At 35.6% G+C, this 21,316-nt stretch overlaps 2 protein-coding genes across 3 annotated transcripts; one reads left to right on the top strand and one right to left on the bottom strand.

The window, feature by feature from the left end:
• The first annotated feature begins 1,931 nt into the window (after positions 1-1,931).
• LOC116129129 (BTB/POZ domain-containing protein At3g50780) lies at positions 1,932-7,308 on the top strand. Of its 2 annotated transcripts, XM_031414887.1 has the most exons (3): positions 1,932-2,528; positions 2,566-3,275; positions 6,072-7,308. In XM_031414887.1, exons 2-3 carry the CDS (start codon positions 2,631-2,633, stop codon positions 7,047-7,049), a joined length of 1,623 nt encoding a protein of 540 aa, XP_031270747.1. In that variant the 5' UTR covers positions 1,932-2,528; positions 2,566-2,630; the 3' UTR covers positions 7,050-7,308. The 2 variants fall into 2 exon arrangements, with proteins under 2 accessions (XP_031270747.1, XP_031270745.1); XM_031414885.1 differs by having other exon boundaries at positions 1,932-3,275.
• Positions 7,309-13,074: 5,766 nt separating this feature from the next.
• On the bottom strand, positions 13,075-19,264 carry LOC116129108 (BEL1-like homeodomain protein 4). Its single transcript, XM_031414864.1, is given in 6 exon segments — positions 13,075-13,457; positions 13,459-14,015; positions 15,181-15,241; positions 15,901-16,286; positions 17,360-18,727; positions 18,926-19,264. Coding segments are annotated over 5 exon segments (2,346 nt in total). The 5' UTR covers positions 18,668-18,727; positions 18,926-19,264; the 3' UTR covers positions 13,075-13,423.
• Positions 19,265-21,316: the final 2,052 nt, after the last annotated feature.

Raw genomic sequence — 21,316 nt, 5'->3', positions numbered from 1 at the left:
TCAAAATTAGTTGAAATGAGGTGGGTGTGGCGTTGTATGTTAAGTTAATATCAAAGGAAACCTACCAAGTCCTACTGCAAAACCCTAAAAATCTTTCTGTAGATGTGAGCCAACATAAAATCCTTGTTTTCCATACTCTGTAATTAGAGATTATTTCTTTGAGTTAGAGATTTGACAAAAGGATTATAAGTTTTTTAATCAATAAATGAAGTAGCGAAAATTCCTTAAAATCTGCCAGCCGACTGCCAAGATTCCTAAGAATAAAAGAGGAGTAAACAACTTTTTCCACCCAAGGTTTGTCTTCATGACTTTCTACCCAAAAAGTTTCTAAACACCACTTTCTCACACAAAGTTAATATCCCGTTACTATCTAAAGCTAATTCCAACGGCTAAAATTCTCCTTATCACTACCATTTGAACTTTATGTCTCCTCTCTACAAAACCTCTCTGACTCTGATACCTGATTTATCTCCAATTATCGGTCACCGCAAAGTTAGGGTTCATGTTTTTAACTAATTTCTAACTAATTTTGACGACGAATATTCAATCAGTCATTATCATTCAATCTATCGACCTTCACTCTACAAAGCCTTTCTTACCATAGCTCTTGGTAACTCACCAAACGTCGACTAAAAAAGTGAAGTGATTAACAGAATATAAACTTTGGGTAGGAAATTGATATTTTGAACCTTTTTTTGAGTGGGAAAGTGTTTACTCAATAAAAGAAATTGAAAGGTTTAAACCCTAATGTAGCACATGCAAGAGCACCAATTAGGATTAGTGATAATGAATGGCACACGATAGCACATGAGTAGTAATAGAAAAGTGGGCCAAGATTCCAGCAAGGCCATCTTGATAATGATATTGGCTTTATTTTTTTGGGACCAATTTATGATGAAAACATGTTTCACTTTTTTCTAGTTACCATCATTTCATTTCTTGGTATCTAGTGTCTGCCTCTATTATTGCCATTGCACTCACCCATTCAATTTCCAAGTCAAAAGCATTTTTAAATTTTTTTGCTTTGCCCATTTATGTTCCCTCCCTCTTTGTTAATTTCTGTCACTTTGATGTCCATTTTGTCTTCCCTTTTTATAAAGCAATAAAGAGGAAATTTTAATGGCAAATTGTTTTGTTAATGGACCCATAGATAATTTTGATTAAGATTTGAGTTAGATAGGCAAATCCTCCATTGATGGATGGTTTCAATAATTCAGGTAGTTGGGTATTCAATTCTAGTTTATTATACATATAAATGCTTGTGGGTATTAACGTTAGAGAAGTCAGTCGTAGGATTAACCATCATTGAGTAGTTGAACGATCAACTAAGATTCTTGGATGTATTACTTAAGAGATCTTGTGTTCGATCCATCTCAACTCTTAATTGATGGTGGTTACTGGACCTTGATAAAGGTTGGTCATTGGAGGCTTATCCAGTGGGTCGTAGGATTAACTTCCAACCCTACAGTAATCACTCAAATGAGCTGGTTAGGCATAATGCTAATGGCCATGGCTTCAACTTCACTACTCATCACCCCCAATACTAGATTCTCTCTAAATAAACAACTATACAAATTAATTGAATAACCCAAATAACTTCATATACACTCTTTGTTTTCCGGTACTATCCCCCTAAATCATATGCAAAATCCAACGGAGGTAGAATATTATGATGGCATTTAAGTCATTGCAGGAGACTGGTCAATGTTTGGTCATGATAACGACGGTGGTGAGTTTGCCTAGAAAATCCAGCGACGGGCTACAAAAGCAACAAACACATAAAAGTCTCCAAGAAAATTTTTATTAAAAGAATCAAAAAAAAATATATAACAGATAGATATAAAACAAAGTTCAAAATTTTAAAAGACAAAGCGTGCAATTTGCTGAGGCAAAGTCATGCAAGAACTCAGACCCACATAGGCTTACAATCATCAAAACCATTGAGACATACACAGTGTAAAGTTAAAGAACACTAACACTAATTCTATCTCATTTGTTTTAAGTGTTAGTTGTTTTCTTTACAAATTAAACACACACTTTACTCATTATAACTCTCCTGCAAACTACGTTGGTTCCCTTGATGCTTGACACCAGACCTCTCCTTCAATCATTTTAGCCACTCCAGCTCCTTCAAAATACCAGACAGCAATTGGGTTCTCTGTGACGTCTCTCTACACTCTGTTTTTTTCTTTTATTTTCTGGTGAGTTTTTCTTTTTGGTGGTTTTGGGGTTTCAAGATTCTCTTTCTTCGCTATCAAAAAAAACACCAATTTCATTCGTGTTGTGATTTGTACTTTTTTTTTTTTTTTTTGTACTGGTTTCTGTCGAGCATTTGATCCATGTTCAGATATGGAGGAATTTTGACAATAGTTTGATTGCTATTTTCGGACTATAATTTTTATTTATATTTCTCTCTTGGATGAAACTATTTCTATTTGGAATGTCTTAAGTCTTACTTTGCTGGTTTTCAAGTATCAGATCACCTAGAATTCCAGTTTTTTCTATTCCCTGCTTTGAAATTTTTATTTAAAATATTTTAGCTACTTTTGATTATATTTCAAGGGATCTCCAAGCTTGTTTTTAGTAAATGCCATATCTTGATCGAATTTTTTATTAAATTCTTGTTAAGTATGGCTGAAATTAGACTTCCAAGGGTAGAACAAGGTCAAACCAAGATTAGAAATGTTCCAATTGCTGTGACACCTGAAGGTTTTTGGTGTTGCCCATCTCCTGTTGTGTTTCAAAAGACCGTTAAAGCACAAAATCCCGGAAACAAACCCAAATCCTCCTCACCTCCTCCTAAAACTACTGCCCAAAAGAAACAAACCCAAGCCCCGGTGATTGAGAAAAGACCAATATCCACTCCATTAAGACCAGGGGTTACTTCTGATAATCCGCGAACTCTTAGCTCCGATACACCTGGTATTAGTGCATCAAATGCTGTTTCTGAGAGAACTCCAAGACCTAAGATAGAACATTTGCCTAGGAAAGTGGCAATTGAGTTCGGTGAACCTGGAACCAGCAATTTGAAGGTGGTTTTATTTGGAAAGCAAGGCTTTTGCGTGAAGCTGAGTGTGCACAGGAACGTTCTTGTGGAAAATAGCAGTTTTTTCTCTGATAAGCTTTCCGGAGAACTATCAGGTCTGCCTTGTCTTGAGATTGATGACTGTGAGGATGTTGAAGTTTATGTTGAAACTTTGGGACTAATGTATTGCAAAGACATGAAGCAAAGGCTAATCAAGCAAAGTGTGTCGCGTGTTCTTCGTATCCTGAAGGTAATCTGCAGACTTACGCCATCTTATTCATATCTGGGTTGGCTGCATCATTTTTATGTTGTATGTATTGTTTGGTTGGTGTTTATGATTTATCTCAACCCTATGAAACTTTTACCGTAGTAATGATCTATGGAGACTTCAATTGTTGCTTTATGCTCTGGATGTTTATTGGTCCTGTCTTAATTCGGATATTACAATTTTAGTTGAAATAATCTCTGTCCTTGTATTGCTAGTTAAATTTTCACCCTTCCAAGTGCCAAATTGAGCAAAAGGGTTCTTAGATTTCATCCTGTGCGGCAAAGTGGGAGAACATATCCCCTAGTTTTGGATTAGTGTTCAAAAGCATTAGTGAAGAATATATGTTGCAATTTGTTCAAGAATGCAACTGTTCTGGTCTACGATAAAACTAGGAAATGCCATGTTCCTTTTGCATTGATGCATTGACATATTGGCAACATAGGTTGAGTTTTTATGTACTAAGAATATTATGTTTTTAGCTGGTTCCTAACCCATAAATAGTAACAGCCATTCAAATCCGTGAGTCAAACTACTACGCATCACAAGCTTACTTTAAGATCTATTAATGATCTCAGATTTTGATGGTTCAGTTTGAATATTCTACATAGAATTTAAAATTTATATCCTCACATTGAATACAACGTCATATGTAGTCGTAAGATTTGATTAATTTATGCCTCAGGTACAGATGTTTTCTTTGTTTTTTACTATGCTGATCACAAACACAGTGAGACTTTACAGTGGAATATAAGGCTTTTAAAGGTCAATCGCCTTTTGTCCTTTTCCATTAACCCTCTATAGTATATATACACTGAGTCAAGATATATCTTCTTTGCTACTTAAACATGCCCTTTTTGATCTTATTAACTGTGAGACCTTCAAAATGACATCTATTTCCTCACTGCTGTTATGGTTGCCCATGGGTTAACCAGCTTAATTTTGTTTTTTAAGTTTGTGTATTTCATTGGTTCCTCCATTTCCTATCTTTGTCTGACATGCTTCTTATTTAAAAAATTATTGAGCTTCTTTGAGCCATAAACCATGGCTTATTAATCTCAAGGGATGGGCTGAATGATGTGACCCTGGGTTTTCAACCAAGAGATCAGATGTGCAAGTTCTTTCAGAAACCCCTCCCTGGGTTGCCTGACTGCTAAATGTTGTATGGTCCAGTAGTAATTTCAGTTTCATAGGCAATGCTTATGTCGAATAGATTTCTGGGTTTATCCAAAAAACAAAGAGGGAGCTTCATTTGTTTTAGATATAAAGGTGTAGTGAGATGGCAATTGGCAGTATCAAGCACGCTACTCTGTGTAACAGAATTTCTTCATCTGCCTGGTAAACCAGTGTAAGATGTTATGATTGAGTATATCTATTGTCCCCGAATTTTATGGTTGTTCTATGTTTGGTATCAGTCTCTTTCAAGTTCTTGCATTGCTAATAATACCCATTGTCTATTATATCCCCTCAAACCTGCACACATTTTGCCATTTTAGAGTACTAATTTGTGTTAGAAAAAAGGAAAACAGCGCTTGTTACAATAGGCAGTTTTCTGCCCACCTAGAGTGTGATGCAATGCTAGTCTAACTGGTGCCAATTTTAAAACTAAGGCTTTATAATTTGTTCAGGACTATTTATGTATTTTACTTATTGTAGTTAGATTGTCAAGTGTTTGGGTTGTGCTTAAATTTTCCTAATGTGGTGTTCCTATTTGAGTAGGACCTGAATTACTGATCTGGAGTAGATTTAGATTTTCTTTTGTTTTGGACTTGACCGTTATATAAAAGAATTATGTTTTTTTTATGGTGGAGATAGATTGACGGTAGAAGCAGTATAATGAAGTTCTCACCCAATTTTCTCCTTTCTCATTCTCTTTCATAAGAAGGCTGTAACTTAAACTTTAAGACTCTGAGCACTGACTAAGTATCTAGTTATCATATAAACCCTTTTAAGTGCTTCACCAAGTTTCCCTCTGCAATTGTCTCAACCAATCTGCTACTTGTGAGTGTTGTAAAATGTTTTTCCTTTATGCAATTTTTGCATGGATTTTAATGAATTGTCCCGACTCTTGTGGTTTTTCTTAAAACTTTTAGGTGTCATGTTTCATTCCATTCATCTCCTTTTGCATAGTGAATTGGGATGATGCCATTCAGGCAATAGTTATTGATGACCTGCTTATCAAATTTGGAGTCAATTGTCTTCAAAGTGATTAACAATAATAAGTTAATAAAACTCAACAATCTTTGTATGAAGCAATTGCAGCTTTTTTGTCAGTGTTGAATGGTCTAGTGAACAGTGGGGTCACCCTTCTTTTGGTTGAATTAGCGACGACTTTGGTTCTAGTCAGTTTAAACAGATAAACTCAGTCCACCTGCAGCCATGTTGATCAAAATGATTAAGTTTCATCACTTGACCAGTCACTCGCCCAGTATCAGAAAATCATCTCACCCAGTGGTGGGTATTCCATAATCCCCTTAGTCATAGATACTCGTTCTATTTTTATTTGAATGGGCTTGGTCTCCCCGAGGTTCACATGGCTAAGCCTTCGGGTGTCTCCATAAAATGAATTCCTATCACATCCCAATCACTTAAGCTAATCCTTACCAAGGAGAAAAACAAAATAAATAATTCTTTCCGCTTGACTCTGATTAGCCTTTATGGTCCTGTGTAAGTCGCCCTTTGTTTTTCTTCTAATTTTAGTACGTAATGTCTGTGCAATGGTGTGAAAGAAGTTTTCATACGGGTGTATATATATCTTACTTGCTTGGAACTTTTGTACAGGTTGCTGAAACACTAGGCTTCAGCTTGTGCATTAAGTCATGCTTGGAATATCTAGAAGCGGTTCCGTGGGTTGGAGAAGAGGAAGAAGAAAAGGTTGTCTCGTCAATCCTACGACTCCAAGGTGAGGGTGTTGGTGTCACCCCAGTATTGAAACGAGTCTCTTCAGGAGTCTCCAATCCACCTAAAGACACACTATCCCACATAGTGGATCTAGTTCTTAAAAGCAATGAGGAGAAAGGTCGACGGGAAATGAAATCCATAGTACTGAAACTCCTTAGGGAGAACAACAGTGTTCCAAGCTATGCTGGTTCAGCAGACATTTGCACTGAAACTCTCTATACATCATGCAGAAGTTGCTTGAATTCACTCGTGTCTAAGTTTAGGCAAGCTACGGAACCAGAGTTTGCTGATAAAACCATGGACAAGAAGGAACCTGTGGTGAAGCAGATAGCTTTAGAGGCTGATAACCTCTCATGGTTGCTTGAGATTTTGGTTGATAGGCAAGCAGCAGACGAGTTTGCTCTAATGTGGGCTAGCCAGCAGGAATTGGCAGCCCTACATACAAAGATGCCTATTGTGTCTCGTTACCAAGTTAGCTGCATTACAGCAAGGCTATTTGTAGGAATTGGAAGAGGGGAGCTGCTACCATTAAAGGATACTCGTCAGATGTTGTTACAGACCTGGCTACAGCCGTTGATCAACGACTACAGCTGGTTGCAACATGGGTGTAGGTCATTTGATCGGAAGGTTGTGGAGGAAGGAATTGGCAGGACTATTCTTACCCTGCCTTTAGAGGACCAACAAAATATTCTGCTTTCTTGGTTGGGAAGTTTCTTGCAGGCGGGTGACAATTGCCCAAATCTTCAGAGAGCCTTTGAGGTCTGGTGGCGAAGGACTTTCATCAGACCTTATGGTGATGCGCAAGGTAATAATGTAGTCCAATCAGATACCTCAATGACATCAAAGGAGTTGAACTAAAGAATAACCAGTTTGGATCACTGAGAGTTGGTAATCATATGTAAATTAAATAGAAAATTTGACGATTTCAAATATGATATAGCTGAAAAGAAAATACTTGGGAGTATTTCTTTTTTATCAGAGCTAACATGGCAAATCCCACTGGAGTTGGGATAGTGTGTAACTCCAACACACTACCTAACTGCAAATGTTTCTGATGGACATGCAGTATAGGGTGTATGAAACAGTTTTTGGATTTATGAATTTGGATTTGATTGCATGATGTGGAATGCTTAAAAGGTAATGTAATTTGAGTGGTTGCTTCATGTGGGTTTATTTGCCTGGGAGAATTATCTTTCCTAACACATTAAACTTTTTTTAATGATTTTCTTTAAGAGTGCAGTTTAGTTACTCATAACACTGGCTTACCTTCGTGGTTGCTTTCATTCATTCCACTTTTCAGTTAATTTTCCTATGAACTGCTAAAAAAACTCATTGAACTCTAGCCCAATTTATTGATTGAAGAACAATTTAATATCATAAAGATAAGTTTGTTCATGTTCATTTTAGGTTTCTACATTGATAATATTACTGCAGAAGTGTTGTTTTTATACTTTTTGTGCTATTGTTTTGGATAATCTGGTGAGAATAGACGCTTCAGTCAGCATTGCTACTTCTGCAAGCAGTTAATTCAGGTTGATGTATATGTTGTGTTGTGTGAAAGATACAGATAAGGAACTTGGTACTTCTTTAATGTGGGGTTAATTTTGTTCGACCCTGTGAGATACCTGAGTATGAAGCGGTACATCAATTGTCGGAATGTCTTAAATAAGCTCCTGCTGTTAAGACGTAAGACACTGTTCATTTCAGTCAACAAAAGTCAAACCATGTGGGCAGAACGGTAATTGATTCAAATGAAATACCATCGAAGGACAAAAACGTAATAAAAAAAATCTGCACTTTTTCCCCCTCTTCCTCTGCCTCCTCTTTTTCTACTTCTCTTCTCCCGTAATTTCTCTCTTCTTCTTTTCTCTCATTTGTTCTTCTGTTTTTCCATTTTCTTTATTCTCTCGTCACCCATGGCTACAGCCTACAAGTGCCGCCATAAGGGCATCGCTGCCGGCCAGATTAAGCCGGCACCTGAGGCCCTTGCTTTGGCCAAAGGCGCAGCGCAAGAGCCACATGCCGGCTTTTGTGTGGGTAAACTGAGATGAGATTTGGATGGTATCTGGTGAACTGGGACAGATTAGTGAACTGGGATAGGATTTGGTGATGCAGAAACCCAGATCGCAGAGCCTTTTTGCAAGTTTTCAAACTTGTAGGGGTTTTACTTTTTAGGGGTCTATTTGAAGGTTTGGAAACCTTTAGGCGTGTTTTTGTAATCTCATGTAAAAGTAAATTTGCCTTTCTCTCTGTCCTGAACAAGGTTATTAGTATCATAAGAGATGCGGTATACTGGTTGCCAACGATATGTATTAGAGAGTGTATTCTAAATTTTTCGTTATATTAATGTGTATTTTACAATACGATATATATTGATTCATATCCTTAAAAATATTGAATTTAATCGATATGACTTCATTAATTTGGGCTAAAAGCCCAAAAAAAAATTTGGGTTTAATTTGGGTCATCAACCAGTTCACTAAAACCACCTAAATTTATCCATTTTGTATAAAGAAAGTAAGGAGGAAGATGTGTTATCCAGTTTGTATGATAATAATAACACAAGTAAAGATAAAGATATTAATATTTATTTTTAAAATGTTATGAATGGTTGAGAGGAAATGATATAGATTCTTAATTTTGTGATTAATTTTGATTATGTAATACCATAATTTAAAGTCGATAATATCACAAAATTTATTAATTAATTTTGAGAATGATGTTAATTTTTAGAAAAAATTTATTATTTTATTTATTTTTATTTTTATTTTTTGAAAAAGGTATATCATACTATACGATATAGATTCAAAAAATTCGGTTTTCAATACACAATACATTATGAGATTTGACAACCATGATCCTGAACATTGAAAGGGTAATAAAGTCAATTAATACCTTTAATATGACTTGAGCCAACGGCGTCTTAACGATAAGGGCTTATTTTAAGACTTTCTGAAGAATTAGGTAACCCACAGGGGGGCGATAGAATTAACCCTTTCGCTATGTCTTGTCTTGTGGTTAAACGTAAATTGGATACCTTGGGTGCATGAAGCAATAAACATTTAATGAAATCGGAAAGCGAGATGTGTCAAAACTCAAAATTACAATTACAAATCCCACAGAGGTTCCCAGAGGGCACATCATATCTGTTTTTGTGGTCACTCTTTATTCCATATCATAAACTCCTGACACCACATTAATTCAAGCTCACTAATTGATTCTGAAAACAGTACCTCGCCTGAAAATTTGGTTGTTTCTATGTTCTCCCTCTTCTTAAATTCACATCAAAATCTCCAATTTTAACATAGCTTTACCACATTCCGCCATTAAATTCATATTCAAGTTTCCAAACTAACATACATATATATATTTACCCTGCAACTAAATTCACTGATAGTTTCACAAACAGTAGCAAAGAATTATGCTGGATATTTTCTGTTTCTGGTGAGTTTGCCGTAGTGACAAAATATATATACTATGATAGACTTACAGTGAAGTGGACAAGGGAAGAGACAAAGATTTAGTAATGTAATAATTGCTCTTTAAAAATTAAGCTTGACTCATTAAGGTTCAGTTTCTGACGATGCAGCCTACTACAGTCTTGGTTCAGGTCCCCAATCTTATACTAACCAAGATGATTGATCAGAGTCTTCAATGCTGCTGGTCCACCATTTTCATCAAGATTGAATGTGCTCTTGAGAACTCTTCAGAATCAACATTTCTGTCGGCCTATGTCTCGGGGGTGGGGGCCTCTCAAACCATCTTCTCATTCAATTTCTGCTCACCCCAACTCAACTTGCCCCTTATTTCATGCAAAAAATAACACCGTTTGGTTTGAATGACCAATAGTTGAGGTTTCAAACTACTGGCCTTTCTTTTTCTTTTGTTTAAAAATACAAACAGATTCCCTCATTTATTGATAATGAAAATTCTAGAATTCCTTTTCAATTTAGTTGTTCTTGCTAATGTGAATAATATTTCTGTTTCAACCGGCCCACCCTATTAAACCTTGTACACCCACATGGGCTGGAGTCATACAGAGCCTATCCACTTATGATCGTATCCTTAGCCAGCAACCAATCTGTCTTTTTCGTTTTCATATATATATATATAAGAAAATCACCTTAACCTCCCCAGTGTTTCGTATAAAACGTGCTAACCTTCCATTGATTTGAGAAATTAACAACGATCTCCCCACCACGCCGGCACCAACACCAACCCATTAATAAAACCATTAAGTTTTTACTGAAATTATGTACAAAACACCCTCTCATTTATTTAAGAAATAAAACATATACATTTATTGGCAATTCGACTTGGTTAGACCACATGGTCAAACTAGATATTGTCAACGATGGTTGGTCGACCACCTACATAATATTAATTTTTTTATTGTTTTATTACTTTTAAATGGGAATTTGAATTAGGATTTTAATGAATAAAAGAGAAAAATAAAATAAAATTTTCAATATGATACTACTATTAACTTTTGGGAAAGTTTTTATTAGTTTCTCAAATCAGTGAGAAGTCCATGATAGTCGCCCAAACATCAGGGACGTTAAAGAAAAAAAGCAATAATTCTTCTCTGTTAATTATGACAGAAAATAGAAGTAGTAAACTAATAAAGGAGATGGGTCCCATCCAAAGCTAAAAAATCTGATCAAGTCTCATCCCAATTTCCCAATAGGACCCACGTACAGATATCTGGTTGGTCGAGTGTCCTTGGATTATATCCAACGGGTAGCTTTCGATATATCAATTTCAAGTGGGGTCCAGCCTCGTTATTGTACACTGTCTCTTTGTATGGGTCCTCGCCTTTTAATTGCAAACCCTAACTCATATAAGATATTCGCCTGTTTCTTTCACATTGAATTTGCAAAATTATTTATGCAACCAAACAAGACAAAAAAACCATTCTGCATTAACCTGCTTATATATATTATTTGATTTTGTGTAGTGATTGTTACTTAGTAGGGTTTGAAAGGGTGTTCGTGTTCAGGCCACCAGGTCTTGTGGCTCAGAACAGATTCAGAAGAAGAAAAGGACCACCACCTTGTCAGAAAGTAACATTTATCAATATTTGTAAGGCTGATAACAAAAGCTCATTTAAGTTTCATGGTAATATACATATGGGTTTAGTTAGCCAAACCCCTTCATTTATATTTTAACTTTACAGTGAGAATGCTCTTACGTCTCCACAACCAGAATTAGCATGTAGATTTCAGCTTTCTTATAGGTTCTAAGTTGATGTCTTCGCTGAAACCCTACAGGATATATAAAATGCCTAGATGCATTGAGACCTTGATTGATTAATAATTAAGTGCATGCTGCTATTTTTTTTTTTTTTTTTAAATTTCATCTAACCGTCCCATCAATAATGATGGAATGGAATACAACCTTTGAAAATGACGCGACTGCTTGATACTTACATGTATGAAAAGGAAATACCGAGCTTTCCAAAGGTTTCTAATTATCTAATATTGTTGCAATTATGCTTATATAATTGCTATAATTAGACTGCAATATGTCAAATTATATATCTATATGTATATAATACTTGAACGATTTGATCGGTGCAGCAGAACAACTTGGTAAAATCCTTTTGTGGGTCATGTTGGTTTTGGTTAGTTAAAGTGTTTCTAAAATCCAAAGCAACATATTAGGTAAAGAGTACTTGTTGCTTTGCAAGTTAATAGTTTGGATTTTAAGAAACCGTCGTTGCTTTGGTTACCAGATAACACAACAAATCTATTAACAAAAACAGATATGATAGAAGAAGATTATATCGGGATTCATTACTCTACTAACTAGTTAGTACCATCCACTACCAAGAGAGCAGCCTTCAAGCTTTTTTCTACTCTTTTTGCTTCCCTATTTACAATTAACAAACCAAACAAAGCTTCATTACGCAATAACATCATGAACAAGTTTATAAGTGCATCTTCTACGAATCTCCATACCATTCCTGCTTTCATGATATATAGTTATATAACATATTAAAAATCTAGGTTAAAACTTCAGTCAGAGGGCTAGTTTAAAATTCGCTACTTCAGAGGTTTATACACTCATACAGTCATGATTCTTTGTATTGTGAATCTTAGTTACTGGAAGGAAAATGCACTTTGACTTAAATCTATAGTTATTAAATCTGTTACAGCTTTAGAAAGCATGTGTTTCTTGGTATTATTATGTTCATCAGTTGCTATATTGAATAAGTACAATAGGGCTCTACGATATTTCTGAAGAAAAGAATTAACTTTGCTCAATGCGATAAACCTCCAAATTAAGGACGGGAAAAGAAGGAAAGGTGAAACCTAGGTTAAGTTAGTTGTGAGAGAAAACTAATGTATAGCTCACACCGAAAGGATATGCACGTTACCTTTTGCTGCAATGCATGACCATGGTAACATTTTCCCTTTTCTTTTCTGTTCCTTCTTAACATCCCCACAACATGCCCCATAAATTTTAAGGTATTACCTTACCTACAACTTTTTAATGCTTTTCGACAATAATTTCTAGGAGCCTTCTGAAAGCGAAATTACCAGGAGCCGGGTATAGGGCTAAGAATTAAATCTAGTAAAGGATTTTTACGTCCGCCATTTTAAAATGTAGGAGAATTTGATATCATCACATATTAAATGCCTTTGTTTCTGGAAAAAAAAAATTAATCCATGGTGAGACGCCCTCTCTTTCTATACCTAATAAAGGTGACAAATTGACTCGCAGTGGATAAAAGTTGAGTGCACCATCTATATATCTGTCTACATTTCAACCATATATGAATTCAAAACTCAATCATAGTGATTGAAAGAGGTACATATATTATATATAGAAGATAAATAGCCCATCTCTAGGGTTTTTCTATTATTATAAATAATAAATATACGATAACAATAACACATCCATACACATATATGGGGAAAAGATAAAGTTCTACAAACACTCTTTCCCTCGTCGTCGCCCTTTACATACGCCCCCAAAATTAATATGATTCGACGATCATATTATTCTAGAAATTTAAAGGTTGCAAAACCTGAAGTACATATTTAGGCAAAGGATCCACGACAATCTACTATACAATTACAATAACCCCATATCACTACCTAACTTTATATATATATGCTACGAATTCCAATATGTATTTTCTTCTTAATAGACTGGAGAATGATGACGTGAAAAAAGGAACTGGGGTTTAAAATTCTTAAAGAAGTTAATAAGCTAGAGAAATATAATCAACAGCCCTCAAAATCTCTAACTGTGAAAGAAGGTGTTCTCAGGCATATTTCCGGCATGGCGTAGCCCTAGAGTGAGTGACACGTCACCAGAAGTGGTCCCAAACCTTATAAGAGTGGAGCCTATGTCAGCAGGATTAGCAGAGGTGGTCCCATAATCAGCTGGAACCACATTGCCACGTCGACAAGTGTCATCCACGATGTGGGTGACCGGAAAAGAGGGGGAAATGGGTGGCGCTACTTCATTGATGGGGATAGTGGTGGAGGTGGTAATAATATTGGTGGAAGAGGAAGACTGTTTTGCGTGGGTTTCCGAGAAGCGTTGTCTATTGATTGCCATTAGTGAATGGTCGCTTTCTAGGTCATTGATTTCGGATCTTTTGCCTGTGGGTGTAGTTGTTGTTGTTGTTGGCGTTGATGCTGTTGTGGCAGCTTGTGCAATCGTTGTTGTTGTTGTTGAAGGCGTTGGTGTTTGTGCAGTCCCCCTTTCTCTCTCTTCTATTCCTTCTTCTTCTTTCGTCTCTTGCTGATACATCTCTTCTACCATCGGCTTCCACAGTCGTACCCTCGCATTTATGAACCAATTTGAAACCTGCATTCATATTTTATATCACAAAACAAATATATGATGTTAGTAAAGATTTCTTTAGTTTTCAAATTAATAAATAGTCAATGGTAAATACAAAGAATATCATTTAATCATAATTTCTCTTATTTTTAATAAAGTGAAACGGAAAACTGTAACCCGTATGTCAATTCCCTCCACCATTAAATTCTTAAAGAGTACGATCTGTACTTTAGTTAGCAAAAGTAAATCAGCCAAAGCAATAATAATCGTTTTTTGAGTCTCTAAAAGTTTGTTGAATGAAATGACATATGAAAATTACGTTCTGATTGACATGATTTTTCATCAAAGAAAAGACTTGACATGCAAATGAAAACAGATAGTTTACCAAAGTGAAAGATAATAAAACAAACTCAAACAGTCACCCACGTTATACCACAGAGATCGTGATAATAGTGACTCCAACTAATATTTTTTCGTCTTTTTTAACTGATTATAATTACACAAAAGTAAAAGAGCGCAAATTAAAGTTAGTAATAGTTGAATGAACAGGAAATGTTAGCTTACAAACACAACACTAACAACTTAAAAAGTTTCTAACAGTTCAAAGTACATATTACAGTGTGAAAAAAGTCATTTAACTTTGAAGTCGTGCAAATTTACTATATGTATTTCAAGCAGTCAATAAATTTGATCTGCTGTCTTTATGATTCTTATCGTGTGGTTGAATGGTGTCATACTGTCAATTGACACGAGGAGTTACAGAGAGAGTCAAAGCTGCAAACTCTCACGTCTCATCTCTTGTGTACTTGCATCTGGTCTTAAATACTATCAGGAGAGAGGTTCTTCACCTATTACTAATAGTATTTATGTCTCTCTACGCAGAATCTATTGTCATTGTGATAAAAGCATCCCAAGGGAAACAAATGGATGGAAAAGAAAAATGGTTGTTTCTCTAACAGAAAGATGAGAGAACCAGTGAAATAAAAACCAAAACCATGCAAGTTTTCTTGACTTACTGATGTTCTCACGACATCTAAAAATCTTAATGGTTTCTAAAATTTCTCTTCTGTTTGTCTCGGTGAAAAAATGCAGTGTACCAGGTGCCAAAAAAGATGAAAAATCTCTATCTATCTTTTATTGTATTTACTGTTTTGTAGCGTGAACAGTAAGGAAGAGAGAGAAGATTAACCTGATTTCTCGATAAACCAGTCTGCCGAGCCAACAGATGTTTATCTGCATCGCTTGGATACCTGAGAACAAGAAAATGACATCAGAGTCTTTGCCTAAATTGTGTAAAGAAACAACAATCTTTATTCATGGGAATTGGGATTGAACCTTTCTTCTTTCTCTGCATGGGCGTGAGAATCTAAGTAAGGAAAGCTCAGCCCAGCAGCTACAGTTTTTTCAGAATAAGTAAAGAGGACAACTGCTTACATTGATCATCTCATCTCACATTAATTACAAATACTAATCTTTAGCTTTATTAGAGAAAAGGTGTTTTAAGAGAGCAAGAGTGTGAGAGAGAAGTAGCCAGTGAAATTATACTTTAACAAAGTTGCTTTTTTAGTATAACTAATTTCTTGGATCTGCAAGAAACTAACTCAAGCTATAATTTATCACAGATAAAAAGAAGTGAGCAAATGAAGCTTCTTTTTACAACTTTTTGATGACGAGGCAACATTCAAGGACACTGTATCAGTGTTCCTCTCATACACGAAACAGAAAGGTTGACGAAGAAGAAAACTTGATTTTGAAGAAATAAAGCATCATTATAAGTCTCGTATCTAGTTTTATGATTATTAATTCTCTTTAAACTTTTTTTATTTTTTGTCATATTCATTAGAAATTAGTTTCGGATTCTACTCTTGACTTGAGGTAAGAGAAATATAGATAAGTAAAGACAACGTACGGGTGAAGGAAATGCTCAAACAGCCAGGCTCTCAAAATGTTGACAGATCGTTCAGGCAACCCTCTTTGCGGTCTCCAAGCCTCTTGTTCCATCATCCCCATTTGGTGAAATGCCCTTTGCTGCCTTAGGCTTTGCTCAAGTAACTTAAGTCTCGGAGTCTCTCCTTTGGTTATGCCTGAGGTCCCTGCACCGTCTTTTTCACCCAATAACTCACAGCTGTGCTTAAGTTGTGCTTGTATTGCATCCTTTAGACACCGGAAATGCCGAGACATCGCCTTCTGGGCCAGAGCAGTATAAGGAACTGCAGCACCGAATCCCATCACCAGATCGAATGAGTTCACCACCATTTGCATTTGTTCACAGTAATGGTTGTATCTTCGATCCACCTGCAACCACAAATCACATGCACCGACAAAGTAAAACGTTATTTATTATCAGAACTATACATAACATATGTATAATTAAAATTCATTGAATTAATGATAGTCAATATTGTTTAGGTTGGCCGTGTACATCAACGATGCTAACGTATATGTGGAAGAAATCTCAAGCCCTTTATTTTAACTTACCAACCCAATAAAGAAGTAATCGATGGGAGAAAAATCATAGTACAAATGATTTAATATTCATGAAGTAGTGGTAAGAAGATAATAAAAAGGAGAAAGACAATAATAAGTTCCTCTTTCAGAATATTGTAACCTCCAAAATAATATGATAACACTGTCGTTGCTCTTAAAGGAAAGCCAGAGAATAAAATGCGTGAAACAAAGAGTGGTACAGTGAAATGATTGTTGATGAGAGTAAATAATTCGTTGAAGTTTGTTTTATTTCTTTCTCTCCCAATATAGGCAATTGACAGCCTTGTTTGTATAGCCAACACCTAAGCGAGAAAAAAGAAAAAGAAAAGAAAAGAAAAGAAAGGAACCCCTCACCTAGTCAAGAAAAATTATAATATCGGTGACTTTCTGAGTTTCACTGAAATACGAGCGATAGCTTCGCAATAATCCTACGTAAGATTTGGTGGATTAATGGTCATCTTCCTAGCAGAAGGAACGTCGCGTCTAGCACAACAGATACTCTCCTAATTTTTTAGTTTTCAATATTCCCACCAAACCTAAAATTCTTTAGACCCTTTTCCTTTAGGCACCTCTACAACCAATCCAATCAGTGAAACAGTGCGTAGCTTTTTTTTTTTTTTAAATAAAAGAACAATTAAAATCGCGTAATCATCAAACTCTACCAACTAGATCCTATGGAACCCTATTACACACCAGCCGGCTTTGCTCTATCTGTGTTTATAAAATATTCACTAAAACTGGCCGGAAGTTTCTATTTGATTTGTTGCTGTGATTTTTATTTTAAAAATATAATGTAGTAAAATAATAAACAAAAAGATTGGGTCTTGACTAATGAAGAGGAGAGAGAAAGAGAGGGTGAGAGGGAGAGAGAGATTACATGCCTCATCAAGCATGGATAATAATTTGACCTTCCTTCTTTGATGCTCAACTCTATCAGCAGGTGATAAAGGAGGGAGATCCTTGGTGGATGACGAAGAAGCACCACCACCACCACCACCACCACTAATTCCAGGATTAGAACTAGGGTTTGTATTGTTCCGACCAAACTTGCTCTTTCTGAACTGACCCCTTCCCACACTACAAAATTCTTCTAACAATTCTTGGGCAGCTTTCACATACTTAGAATTCCTTAAAACATTCACCACTCCTAATGAAGACCCATACCCCACACGAACCTGGTGGTTTTGACCCACTCCACCGCCCAAATGCAATGGCTGCTGTTGACTACCCAAATTCTTGTACTGATACTGTGATGAAGAAGAGCCCCCTCCTTGATTGTAAAACAATAATCCTCCATCTCCCATCCTCAATTCTTCTGCTGCTTTGGCTGCCTCTAAGTGCTGCAAAGATGACGATAATGAAAGAGAAAGGCCTTGACCTTCCACTACTCGTCCCATTTCACTTGGGTTGTTGATTTGAGCAGCAGTGTTGCCTCCTTCGTGGCTACTGTCAGGAACCCATGTGAATTGTGGTGGAGAAATCACACTGCTAGTTCCAAAAGCACCTCCTGTTCCTGATACATTAAAGCCTTGAAGAGAAGTTGAAGGGTTAGGTAGCAACATGTGAAGTGTAGAAGAGGTTGAATGGGGAGGAGGAGGAGTTGGAGAAGGTGATCTTGGCTGTGGATTCATCAAGAAAAGTTGCATGGCTGCAGCTGAGTCGGCATTAATGCTAGAAATCTGATGATGATGAGCTAAACTGTCTCGGTCATTTTGATTCTTTGAGTCACCTAACGAACCCAAACCCCCGAGCATACCTTGCCTGTTACCGTACCATTCACCGGCCGCCGTTGGCCGTGGAGGTCGGTAATTAGACGGTATGGAGTGGTCTAATAATTCAGTGGAGGAAGTTCCTCCAGAATGGAAATTGAACATTTCTGATAACATACCGCCTGTGTCGTACACAGGTAGACCACTAGATTCTTCCTCTTCAATACCAACCAATGGTGGTGGTGGTGGTTCGTAGCCTTGGACTCTAAGTTTGTCTCTGCGGATCTGTTGTGCTACGTGTTGGTGTTGTTCTTGGTGAGTTACGGCTGATCTCTCAAAGCCATTCGAGAAACTAAAGATGCCTTGGTGGTAATCCTGGGACATAGAATTCGAGGAAATTGACTTGTCTTGAACTTGAATTTGATGGTGGGACTTTGAGTGAGAAAGAACTGGTAAAAGTTGCGGTGTTGCTATTCCCATATCAGTATCTTCTTCTTCATCATCTCCTCCTTTTGCACTCTAGTGCACACTTCCTTCTCTCTATAGATCGGTTAAGAAGAAGCAAAATAAACAACACATCTTGGAATTAGAGGAAAAAATTCTGTACTACCAGCAGAAACAAGTAAGAAAGAAAGAAAAAAAGAGAGTACGAAATTGTTATTTTTTTAAATATAAATTAACCTTTTATCATTTTCAGCTTTGTTCATCATATGTACATATTTATATATATACGAGTACCTCTTAGAGTTGCAGAGTATGAAAGGATGTAAAGCTCTAAGACATCGTTTTCCCTTCTGTGGAATTGAAAGCTTCTTGAATTCTTCCCTTTCTCTTTCTCTCTCTCTCTCTGTATTGTCCTGAGTCTGTCGTCTCTTTCTTTCTCTTTCTCTCCTTTTCTTTCTCTTTGTTGCTCCCTTTGCAGTAGTGAGTGTTTGTTCTTTACAATCACCTTGTGGAAAGAAAGGCGAAATTAAACAATTAAAAATAATTGGAAAATGGAGGCTTGAGAGGGAACTGATATCTCTCTTAAACAAACACAGCCCCAAACAGAGAAGAGGTCGCTATTCTCTTTCTCCTTCACCTCCTTTTTTTACTCACCATTATTTTATATATTAAACAAAATATATTTATCATTTTTTAATTTAATAACAAGAAAAACAAAGACTTTAGTTCTAATATATTATCATTCTTGTAATGACTAGATTGCCCTGCTCTTCAGCGCAAAGGTAGTGGATGTATTTGTCTTTTGATTTGCAACCAAAAATTATATAAACTGACATTTACAAAATAAATTATCTTCCAAGGTCTGTGGTTTAAAAACAATCAATTTCTTCTTTTTTTTCTTTTTTAAAGTTTAAATTATTTTTTGCTGTGTAGAAAATGACGTAGATGCCCTTAGAAATGTCACCTTTTATTGTCATTTTATACGAATACTTAGGAAACCAACGCAAACTACGGAATAAAATAAAGATAAGGTCGGTACAAAGTCATCTCAATGATCCAAACTACCACCATCCTTCATAATCTTTAAATGTCTATATTGCCCCACTTAATCATTATTTAATAATCACAACCATATTAGTTGGTAAGGCCAAATTAGGCATTTCATGTAGACTTTATGCATTAATAACACAACCAAAAGCTAGATAGGCATAAACGAGTGTACACGTGCGAACGATGGGTGGCACGTGCAAAAGATTGGGCTTTAGAAAGGTTTGTTCTGTGGGGTGTAAGGTGTGAAAAGCACTTCCAACTGCTTACCGGTTTGGCAATGTCAAGATGGGCATGTTTGATTAACCTTTTCATGTTTTGTTGATCTCTACGTATGTTCTTTTTTTTTTTTTTTTCTTTTGTTTTTTGGGGGTTATGTTCTTATTACTATTATTTGTTTTTATTATTTAACTTTAAGCATAGTTTTTATTTAATTATACAATTGTCAAATCATAATATGGAGATTATAACATCAGTTAATGTGGACACATTCATGCCTTTTTCCCAAGGCCATGGTTAGTTATAATTAGGAACTTGTGATGGGTGAAATGTTATGTCTTACAATTTAAATCAATCTTTAAATCAAATAAATCCTTCTAACAGAAGCAATTAACTGGTTATATTTTCAATTTAATAAAAGTGAAGTAAATATTTACTTGCTCAGTGATTATGAGCAATTAATATTAAGTAATAACTATCTTTAGATAGTTAAGCGATTCGATAGATTCTTAAGTGTATTACTGAAGAGGTCTTGGGTTAAACCTCTCTTCAATTGTTAATAGAGATAGATATTATAACTTTTATTCTATCAATAGTTCAAGATTCTGAGAGATTAATTAAGATACGTGTAAACTAGTATAAAAAAACTAATTAATATGTCTAGAATAATGTCGTTGAGAATCACTGAATTTACCCTTGTGAAAACGTATATTTATTTAATTGTAACATGGATTCCAGATTTTGATGCTCAATCCATTAACAAAATATTATTTTTTAATTCCAAAAAGTTAGGAATCTAGATCCCAATGCCAAACTTCATAACCTTCTACCAACGGATGGATAAACTTAATTAGATCACTACACGTGCATAATTAAATTCAGAAGGAGGGAAACAAACAATAAGAAACCTTCATTACTTTTTAATAATTGAAGCAGATTTAAAAAATGTTTCCCTTGTTAATTAAAACATCATATACATTTTTGGGTAATCATTTTTAAAATTTTCATGCATGGGTGGACATTAGTTAGGTGTTAAAAGCAATAATATTATGGCTGCGAAGCTCCCACACCCTTGGGTTTTGTTTAAGTTCTTGATTGTTAATGTTGGCATCAAAGATGTCAGTACATATATATATATATATATATTATATAATATATATATATAATATATATATATAATATATATATATCTATATATCTATATATATAGCATTATATTATGTCTTTTCATAGTCATACCTCTCCTTCTCTTGGCTCCTATGAGAAGGATCGTTTAGGTTTCTGATTATTAAATTCCAACTACATCCTTTTTGTCACCATTGATTGCTTTACATTAATTTTGGTAATTTGGAATAGAGAATTTGCTCATAATTTTTGTTCAGTAACTGAGTTGTCTGTGCCAGTTTACATACACTTTAA

The sequence above is a fragment of the Pistacia vera genome, unplaced genomic scaffold, assembly GCF_008641045.1.
Source record: "Pistacia vera cultivar Batoury unplaced genomic scaffold, PisVer_v2 Contig208, whole genome shotgun sequence".
Lineage (NCBI taxonomy): Eukaryota > Viridiplantae > Streptophyta > Magnoliopsida > Sapindales > Anacardiaceae > Pistacia > Pistacia vera.
The sequence above is the reverse complement of the archived record's forward strand: the minus strand, read 5'-3'. Positions and strand labels throughout refer to the sequence as shown.